The sequence below is a fragment of the Vanessa atalanta genome, chromosome 15, assembly GCF_905147765.1.
Source record: "Vanessa atalanta chromosome 15, ilVanAtal1.2, whole genome shotgun sequence".
Lineage (NCBI taxonomy): Eukaryota > Metazoa > Arthropoda > Insecta > Lepidoptera > Nymphalidae > Vanessa > Vanessa atalanta.
In genome coordinates, this window is record NC_061885.1 from 3,474,516 (window position 1) to 3,486,105 (window position 11,590).

General features: G+C 30.9%; 1 protein-coding gene across 2 annotated transcripts in view; it reads right to left on the reverse strand.

The window, feature by feature from the left end:
* Nucleotides 1-11,571, reverse strand: part of LOC125069110 (cyclin-dependent kinase 14) — a 72,438-nt gene extending 60,867 nt beyond the window's left edge. Inside the window, exon 1 of one of the 2 annotated variants that reach the window (XM_047678479.1) lies at nucleotides 11,377-11,571. In XM_047678479.1, coding sequence (XP_047534435.1) covers nucleotides 11,377-11,446 — 70 coding nt within the window. In that variant the 5' untranslated portion in view covers nucleotides 11,447-11,571. Of the gene's footprint in view, nucleotides 1-4,861; nucleotides 5,290-11,376 lie in introns of those variants that run through there. The other variant, XM_047678481.1, reaches the window with a different exon arrangement.
* Nucleotides 11,572-11,590: the final 19 nt, after the last annotated feature.

The following is an 11,590-nucleotide window of genomic DNA, read 5'->3' on the forward strand; positions in this document are numbered from 1 at the left end:
TAACAAATTGAAATCAAACACTAAATACCTAAATCCTAAAAAACTTTGACGCGAGCCGCAGAAAAGACTCAATTGTCTTTTCAAGTATGAATTTCGGTTCAGAAAATCGGAATATAATGTCATCATGGCACTATATCTTCTATGGAATTAAATGATTGGCATCGAAAACGGAAAAGAAGGTACTTATACAAAATGTAAACAATCCAATGACTACATGTATAAAGCAACTAATACATTTAGAAAGTTTTAATTCCAAACAATATTTTTAATTTATAGATAAGAGTATATCTGCGCAAAGGACAATTTTCTTCGCACGTTGTTTTAAATCATGGAACGCATACATCAACAAAATTTTATTTTTAAATTTGATTTATTGAATTTGCCTGCCTGCTTAAGTATAGATAGTTTCATTCTTGTAATTCAACAATTTAGTTTTTTATATATCTCGCATGTACAATGAAAAGGAAGGAGGAAAAAACATGGGTAAGATGTCTTGAAGACTGCCTTTTAATGCTATATAAGTGGCAACTACAATAATTAAAAATAAAGATGGTTCCTTCATTTACCGCCCCCTTAAAGTTGCTTTCTATCCCCAAACCTACTCTGCCTGCTGGCAAATCTACCCATGAATGCTAGTAGCATTGCTTTGAACATAAGAATCGATTATTGATTGATTTAAAACTGTAAGTAGTTTTCTCCAAACATTCCAAAGGAAAATACATTATCATTATCTTAAATTATCCTGTCTTAAATGAAACAAGCGCCTTGCACTCAGTCAGCAGTGTTGTGGCGAACTCCGCTCCCCCAAAAAATATATTCTAAAAGATCTTCTGGGGCGCTTAACCTATGTTTCCAGGCTTGACCATATCGTTGCGGCGACCCCATCGCGCAGTGACCGGGTTTTTTTGCACCCCCTGCACCTTGGGTTAGACGGGTCTTCATATATTTAATATGGAATATTGATTTTATAAACAGAGCTAACAGGCGCTTATATAGAGTAAGGCCTCTAGAAATATCAAACGTCTCAACCGAACATTTGTTAATGTTCTCATCGCGGATATTCACTAATTATTCGTGACTTTTGTATAGATTTGACATCTGTTTCAAATCAGAAATGTTTTTTCGGGAAAAACGGGTCTACTCAATATGTATTTGGTTATTATCAAATATTTCAAATAAACTGGTATTTATTGCCGCACTGACAAATACTATTTCATGGACAGCAACAAGATAGAACCGAACTAACAAAAATTGGTACCACCAGAAAAGATAGTCCTCAATTTAAAATTTCAATATAAACTCAATATTGTTTAAAGAACAAATTCGAGTTACATAAAATTCGAATATTTTAGATACTGTATGTAAAAATAATATACAAATTCTAATGTAGTTGTAAAATAATTGATTTCAACGGTTTATGCCACTGTAACGAGTACAGATTTGTGTGTGGCCTCGCACATTTTTGGTTGAGGGCCAATGCCAACAAAGGTTTCATCGTTAGTTCTTCGTGAAAATAAATAAAATATTTTTAGATAATCTAAAATGAATATTTATTTGTTATATAAGTATGATAAGGTATCATCATAATTATTATTATTTTCCTAATAATACTTGCAGATGTACTTGATACTATTAAATATAAAAAAGTTAATATCCCTCGGCTAAGCAAAAGCAGCACCTTCCGTAGAGTTAGTACCTTAGTAGAGTCCTCAGTAGAGTCCTTAGTAGAGTTTAGTTGATATACATTTTAGATGTGATATATGATTCAGAATTACACTTTATACTGAGCACAAAAATACGTGGTGATTTGAAATAAGGTTTCAATTTTGATATTTTATTTAAAATCCACGTATTCTACCACTACGATATCTCTTTTCTTTACAAATATTTCTTAACATGATTATCTATACTAATATCATAAATGCGATAATAAATCTGTCTGTCTGTTGCTCTTTCACAGCTAAACCACTGAACAGAATTGATGAACGAATGAACCAAGCTTAAATTCGAAGGAAGGCTAAAATAACTACTAAAACGCGAGCAATGTCGCCGACGACAGCTAGTCTTCTATATCTTTTAAAATATCTTTGTTTTTATTGAACCCGCATCACGTAAAAACCGATGAATATTTTGACATTAAATTTAATTATTATTTTTTAATTGAATCATTACAATAAGCGTGTTTCAGAAATGGTTTTCTGTTAAACATTATCATACAATATAATTCAAAGTATATTTTAGCCACAGGAACGAGTGGCCGGGACTGCTAGTAAATATAATCAACTGCAATAGAATTATATAAGAGCAAATTTATATGAAACGGTTCTAACAGTTCTATATTTTATCCGTATAATAATGTTATTTTCTTATTGCGTATTGTATAACGTAAAAACATTTTACTCCTGGAAAATACTTCCACGTAATCTAAGACTTATGTTTTTCTAAGTCGAGTTATACTTGTTTCCATGTTTAGTTTTCAGTGACTTAGGTAGAAATAAGATATCTTCAATAAGATCTAAGAGTCTAACATCATATTTTAAGTGAATAAAAATATGAAGATAAACTGACTAAAATTTCATTACAAAATCTCCATCTCAATGAATATATCGTAAGTTGATACAACATGTACAATAATTTAAGTCCATTTAATTAGTACCCCTACCTGAAAGAATTTAATTATTACTAACCGCATTAAAATTCTTGCCTTTCGCAAATGTATTTGCGGTTACAACTTGTAATTAACAATTGTAAAAGAGAGCGTTAAAACGATCGATGCTACATTTAAAAATGCAACCTTTTCATTAATTTGTTACACATTAACAGCTTGTAATTTTCCCACTGCTGGCCTAAGGCCTCCTCTTCCTTTGGGGAGAAGGTTTAGGAACATATTCTGCAACGCTGCTCCAATTCGGATTGTGTACACGTGTGGCTGAATTTCGTTGAAATTAGACATAGCAGGTTTCCTCGCAATGTTTTCATTCACCGCCCAGCACGAGATGAATTATAAACACAAATTAAGGACATGAAAATTCAGTGGTGCTCGCCTGGGTTTGAACTAATTGAACTGACCACTGGGCCATCTCGACTCTTATTAATATTAACGTATCATATAATTTTCATTGATCTCATCATGATGTGAAATCTCACAAAACACCCTTCGATAGAAAGTCGAACCTGAGCCCTCTCATGAGTTTTCCTTAACTGTCTGAGTGCTCACCACCCTTTGTTAAGCTATCTATAAGGCCACTAGGACAAAAAAAATTAAATACAACTTCTCACATGTGTGAATTAAATCACGCTATATTTAGTAAAACACAACAACAAACCGTTATCATTTATTGAGGTTAAAGTAGCTTCGAACTCACATGGATAGTTCGTGACTGCTAATTTTAGACTATAAGGAAACATATATTCTATTATTGTAGTACAAATAATAACATTGAATCATTTTTCCAGAGCGTATGTGCCTCTGCTAAGTAATGGTTTATTTGTGTAACAATTTTAACGTACTCGTCTAAATTCTGTCGGCTATTGGTCTTCAAAGGTTACAAGGTTATATATTTAATTATTAAACACTCCAAAAAGTTTTGATGCAGTATATGTATACTACAAAACCCTGAATAAAAATACAATTAAAATCCAATCAAGCCTTAATGTCTACCTCGAACGCTAGACATATCTGAAGAATGTGAAATATATTATAATACAAATAACACTATGCAAACATGGGACGAACAAATCGTGAACGTTTGCATACAAAGCATTAATTATTCGTATATGAGACAATATCGGGGACAATGAAATATTTGTTAGCTCACATCCTTACAAATGTGTGTCATCGATAATATCGCATGTGAAAACATCACGACGCTTATTTATCGATTGAATACTTCATACATTACATGTTATCATTAAAATTTCATGAGGCGACTTCTAGAAGCACGACTGTTTGATATAACGTCTTTGTATTAGTATCCAATTGAGATTCATATTATTGTATTAAGTTCTGAAAGTTAAATTCTTAAGGTAAATAAATTAATTGTTCAAGTCGATCTTGAGTTCGATTTTCGAATTCAAATTTTAAATGATCAGATTCGAAGCCGGTTTTCTTATAAATTTAGATTTTTTAGATATTAAAAAATAGAAACAATATAATCAAAGATTATTTTCTGTGTAAATTTGAGATATTACATCGACAGCAATAAAATACATTAATCCTGTCCTACTTGGCGATACTTGGCTTGACTTCAATCTTGGTAATAATGCATTTTGCTAGTGTGAACATGGGGAGTAGTTACCTAGAAGTGCACACTTGGTGCACATGCAAACGCCCTATGTCTATTTACAAACTAGATTAAACCTTTGAGAGTGCATTTCCTTCATTACATATTTCATTCCCATTCGCAGCTGGGACGGTTGCGTCATAATATGCTATCTATTATCTGTGTGATAATACAATATAAACATAATGGCGGACTTTACATTTCATTATGTATAACTATTATTTATTTAATATAATTTAGAATATGACCTCCATATAAGTTAATAAAAAATATATTGAAACCGAAATTGCAATCAGTTATCAGCTGTTTAATTAAAACCCTTAATTAGCGTTTAATTTGAATTCACAGACCGTTGCTCTATTAGTGTATTGTTATAGTACTATGACTAAACCAAAGTTTTTTTTATAAGACTAATTTAAACCGTGAATAAAATTTGAATTGCCGTAAACCTTTTATAAGTACAAATTAAAGTATAGTAGTTAAATTATAAATCTAAGACATTTAATGTATTTTTAAATACATCTACAAATCTACTACTACAATCAAATGATATATAAATTCAATTAATATGAACTTACTTTTCTTATGAGTCCCGAAGGTGTCCTCATGACCGTTGTACGCTCTGTCTTCATCGTACTCGTACTCCTTAAAACTGTCGAAGGAATACAGTTTGACGGCTTTCTTATCTCTTTCACTTGAATAAATGTTCTTTTATTTGACAAACTTTTAGTTTTGGCACGCGGTAGATTTTATTATCGGTTTATTTTTAATTTGGTAATTTTTTGAACAAACAAATCGTAAAAACGTCACTATACAGAATTTGTCAGGAGAACTTCGTCAGCACGTTCGAAGACAATTCAATAATCCGAGCCGGAAGCGGTATTACGCACGTAGCATTGTATATTCGAACAATGGATTTTCAACGAGATAGGTTCGAACTGAATTCGGTATTCGAATTTTAAAATGCACGAGTTCGTAATATGTTCGGGAGTCAGTTAGGCGGGAGCGCTCGTCAGGATGACCGCGTGTCGTCTGGCTGGGTTGCAGTCTCCCGACTCGCCGCGCCGGCGCCCGGAATTGTGTCAGACGGCACCCGGAGCACCCCGGCCTTTCATGAATACACCTCGCACGAAGCTTGACGCATCAATACATTCGTTACCGTATGCACGTCGGCTTCGTAATTGCCGCTTACCCTTTATTTACTCGGATATAAAATATTATGACACAAATTACGTACTATTTCGAGCTAAACTGCACTGCATTTATATATAATGTCTTGTTTGTAATTTTAAAAACTACGAACGGTAATAGCTGTTGTGAATACATAAAAAATGACACAAATAAAACGATAAATACAAAAGAATGACGTATATTCGTGTTCCGATTTCGTAATCAAGCACGCAGATAATAAAGATAACAACATTAATCAGAAATTTTTGAACTGATATGCAAATAAAATACTTCCCTATAGTTTGGCGGATTGAATAAATTCAATCAATGTATTGTACGACGCCAGGTGCAAAATTAAATCGAACATTTGTGATTTGCGAGGCAGTTTATTCAATACAGGCACAATGTACGTACACACTACAAAATACTAACGAGACCTTTGTTTATTTGCACATTAAAGTTTTTCATATATTCGATTGAAATAAGAAAATTAGTTCCTATATGAATACTCGAGTGCGTCTCATACTTCCTGCATTTATTGTTGTTTTTAAAAACGTTTTACCACAGCCCTCGGAACAAAAAAGTTTTTACAATTTGTAAAGGCCTTGTTTGCTTCAAGATGATTATAAAATTTAATGTAACTTTTAATTCAACCTTTCAATTACTAGAATTTCATTTGAAATACTGAAAACGTATTTTAAATTAATTTCGTTCATTCTTTCAAAAGAAAAAATACATTCCAAAATATAAAAGAACAAAGAGCAAGAATCGCTTTAACGTTCACGTAGGAGAAATTTCTATGAACAAGTTCGAATTATGCTAAATTGAAAGTCTCATTCGATCTAAGATTTGCTTTAATTGAAAATCAGAAGTATTTTGATATCATATTAAAAAATACCTTCTTCATTCTTGAAAGGTCTTAACATATTATAAATTTGAAAATTGCAGTAGTGAATTTCAAAATTAAAAAGGGTCACTGCAAAAAGTTTTTACATGACTTCGTAATAATTATTAAATAAGTACCTACGTTAATTCAAACGTGCGGAGAAATGTAGCGCATACTGCAGAGGATATATTTTCATTTTTCACCTTTATCGTATAACATCGACCTCTGACATTTGTAAGAGCATTACAGGCCAGCAACCTGGGAAACGTCCCGAAACTAGGATGAACCAGTGCTTACGTATCTATTCGGTTTTAAAGCTAGCTGTCTTCTAAACCTCATCCCGTTTGCAAAAGTAATATTATACATAAAAATTGATATTGTTATATCTGATTAAGATTAATAGATTTCGACACCGTTTGACTGATCACAATGAAAGTTGACCCTAGTAGTTTTTTCATAGACAAAGTTTTCATAGGTACTAGCACAATTTCTATACTGTTCAAAAATGCGCTATGAAAATTGGTATACATTTGAGTGAACATTTTAGCTCAAGTCGTATCGTATAATAGTTTACAAATAAAGTTAGAGGCATTGCAGCGCAGCCGGGCATTAGATAATTTGGTATATTTAATTATACCAAAAGGTATACGATACGAACCGATATAATCTATACTCCAAATACTTCAATCGACTAAACCAAAATAAATCTCTTATAACTAAGTACACGCAAAATAATTGAACCTCATGTTGTAACTAACGTAATGCGTTTTTCAATTAATTTCATAAGTATTATTATTTATTATGATCCCTAGTCGTGTTGATAAACAAGATGATTCATGTGAAAGTGTGATTTAAGAATCTTCCCTGATAATAGTTCTCAATGATGTACGTTGTTACGTTTTCGTGGCTAAACCGATTTCGATATATACTTAATTTAATATGGTTGTAGAGCTTGAACCCTGGCAAAGAATATAAAGCTTCATTTTCAAAATATCTATTTCGAGAAAACAGTAATGAAAGGTTAATGAACGAAGACGCGGCTTAGAAATAAATAAGATTCCGATATTAATCCTTTTTTTAGTGTAATGGTAATACAGGTATTTACCGAACAACATGTTTTAATAATCGCGTGAAAAATGTATACATTTTAACGGTAAATAAGAATTTACAAAAACTGCCAGTCCGCAGATATGTGCGATAAATCGCCGGCAACTCAAAGAATAAAAGCCTGCTGATTTCAAAGCTATTCAGAAACTTGTAATTTGTGTAATATTGTATGAATACAAGCGAAATAATTACCGACTCTGTTTATAGAGTTTTTTAATAGATGTTTATTTTTATCTGTTCCGAAGGCTACTGGACAAACTTTAAGAAATGTAATGCCCGGTTTAAGTTTAATATAATAAATATTCAATAACCGATTTTACTTAGGCTTTTTGCAAGCCCATCTTTATACCAAGCACTTATAACACAGTCTACCGCCAAACAGCAATACTTAGCATTGTTGGATTTTGGTCAGTAGGATTGAGCCAGTATAACTACAATCCTACAACAACATCTTAGTTCTCAATGTTGGTGGCACTTTGAAGACGTAAGGGATAGTTAATTTTTCTTACAATACCAATATCCAGGCGGTGTTAACCACTTGTCATCAGATGGTCGATTTGTCAAACCAAATAAATTTAAAAAAAACGTTTCTATTGCCGTACGGTTAGTAGAACAATTGTCTACTATACGTAACTCAAAAGTATGCGTGTAATCGCATCTATGTGACGTAAAAATGTTTATAGGAACCACTGACGGCTCGTGGTTATACATATATTAATAACGATTGAATATCGATTCTGATGTTATAAAGGAAACGGGCTTTGTATGTGATACACGATACAATTCTAATGTGCTCTAGCAATTCTATGTACACACGTGTATTGAGATTGTAACTGCACAAACGTGATCTTTGATTTGTTTTTTGGTAAGAAAGTTTTTTTTTTATTTAATCGCATCGTCGACCATGCGAAGTGAGCTGTGAACGAAATCTGTAATATGGATATGAAATATAGGAGAAAAGAGCAATCAAATGAGTTTAACGATCCTCTGTCGTGATCATTATATAATTGATTAAACGCGACTCTTTTAATTTCACACTCTTTTTTGTTACCCATGTAAGAACTTTCTCAGTGGACAAACAGAGTAGTATGAATGAATTCAAACTCCACTTTCCGTTATGTAAATGTTGATAATTATTTAGAATGTTTTTTTTTATTGTAGTAGATGTAGTATTCGTCCTAAGACATCATAAATAACCGATTTTTTTTTATTAAAAATAATGAATTTTGCTGCAAACGCGTGATATTCATTTAACCTATTTTTAGTATTTAAATATTACATATTTCATAACAGTCTCTCTCTATAGTCCATAGTAACAACTTTAAATAATAATGTCTTAGTTATTAAAATACATAAATAATATCGCGACTATACTATAATTACATAACTCGTAAAAAATTTTTAAAGAATTAATAAAAAATTTTGAAATTACATCACTTTAATTTCGATAAAATATTAAGATCTTATTAATATTTATTCATATTATTCCTGAAGACTTTAACGGCACACTAACTGAGAATAAAGCGACGTGGTTTCAGTTCGTCCGCTCAACGACGATGACAAACGTAGTCTTAACGAAATATATGAGTCAAAAAAATATAACCAAAATCAATTAATAATAACTTGATACTATGATTTTTAATACCAAAGTATTCTACATAATTTAGTTATATTAATAAATATTTAAGCGATGATATCGTCATTATTCTGGTGTATGTTGTACGTCCATTGATTGGAATTCATTTAAACGATGTCTACTAAACTCGTATTTTTATTTATGTACTTCAGTTGAAGTTCCTTATTAAATAAGCTGTAAAGAAAAATGGTTGAGGTAATGATAAAAATATATGAGCCCTTACGGTTCATTGATACGAACACTCACAGAGTAGTAAAAGTTTATGAGAAACAGCGTAATGATATTTGATTTTAATTGCAAACGTTAAACAAGCCGTAACGTTATACCTAAAGTTGGTTTTATTAAAATTACTAACATATTGTTACTATTGATATAAATGGTCGTATGTCAATTTTATTTCCTTTGCAGAAAGCAAGAAATAATAATTTCCATACTTTTACAATTATACAGTAATCTAAAAAATATACATCTTCCTTTTTTACCAATATCTAAACAATACATAGCATTAAATTAGTAAATGAATCGAACCAGTTTACGAATAACAACCATAATCAGTTTTGAACTTACAGTACTTTTAAAATAGAGACATGCATTAAATAGACACTACGTTGTCTATTTAAGTCATTTCAACTACAAGATCGTAGTTTCAATCGCCGCTTATAACAATGAACGTATAGGCCATGCGGGTGTTTTAGCATTCCGAAAATTGTTAGGAGAAATGATTGTACAGACAAGAATTCGAGGTGTTATATTCAAGTAAAGGTTTTTGCACGATTACTCCACGGTTCATCAAATGTTTCAACTCTAAACGGAACAAAGACATAATTTGGAATAAGAGACGAATACTTGTATCGTATATTCAATTCATCTTTTTCCGCGACGGTTTTCGCATTTAAATTCATCGTTTTTAGAAAACAGATCCGAATTGTTATTTTACATACAATATTAATTTTGATTTCACTTTAGCTAAACTCGAATCCGAAGATAGTATATTGATCGTACTTCCGAAATAGATGCGCTATTCACGGTACACGCAGCCTTGACCTTAGAATCGGCGAAACACCTAAAAGAATGATTTTTTTGTCTAAGATTCATAATTAAGTGCCAAATACTACTTAAAAAAAATGATTTATTGTATTTTGTACGAAAATTTATTATTTGTAATGGCAATACGAAATTGAAGCAGCATGTGAAGCTTGTGTATAAAAGATACATCCTATGTGTTGTTATTGTATTAATAATTACAATATCTATATAAGTAGTGTTTAGGGGAAAATATTTTCTTCATTCATTAAATTCCAATTTGAAATTAAAAGATGTTGAGAAAGTTTATGTACTGTGTAACTTAATCTATTTATATCAAATTATTTTAAACTATGATAAGGTTACAAATTGGATTAGGATACAAGCAATTTGAAAGAAACAACTTTTAATTCATATAATAATTAAAACAGTAGTAATTAAATTTGAAAAAAGTGTTTTTCTTCGTTTTTGTTGACTTGAAATATAAATTTATATTTTTTATTCAGCGAGCTAATTTGAACTGATAATCATCCAAAACATTTAGATTAACTATACATAATACTTGAGAAATTCTAATTATGAAGTTTTTCTAATTGAGAACACGAACAGCAATTTCATTCTAACTGATGTACACCATGTCTTATTTAAGTTTCTCAAAATAATATCCTGTATTTGTAAATTCAGCTTTTACATTTTTTTATAACTATAAGAAATACCTCATGAATCTTGTAAAAAAGTAAATAATATGTATATATTTTACCATCAATAAATTATAAGATTTATAATTTAAATGCACTTATTAAAATAAACAAAGAAATATTTTAAAATTTTACTCATGCATTATCAACAAAACCTTATCCTCTTGCCTTATCATTTATGATAATAAAAATATTGTTTCAAACCTCCATTAGAAATAGACATTGTTCTTGTGTGGTGATTTTATATTTTTACTAACAGATGTACTTATAACAAATGCTTTCAAACTATTAAAGATAATGAACTATTTAAAAAAAATGATGTAGGTAGATAATTTACAATATGAAATAAAACCCCAATATCGTTTAAAATAAAATCGACAAAATAACTGATGAAAATATTTACTTTACAATAACTACGATATTTTTGTAAGATCGGTGCAATACATGTTATGATTTTCTAAGTGCCGTAGTCTTTAATAATTCTCATGTATTCTTGATATGGAAATTTAATCAATTTAATTTACCTACATAACCAAAAACGTTAAAATTCTAAATTGACAACTACAAACTTACCATCTTTGACATTCTTCGAAGACTGCGAGGATGACACTCCGGGTATAGTTTTATCACTCGCACAGTACATCGTAATTGTCTTCACAAAAAATTGTGTTGCTTAAAACTATATTGTTTAGTACAATGTAGCATATTATTATCTAACAATCAGTATAATAACACAATACATTCGCACATAATGCGAAACGCGTCGGCCATTCCACATTCCGATTGT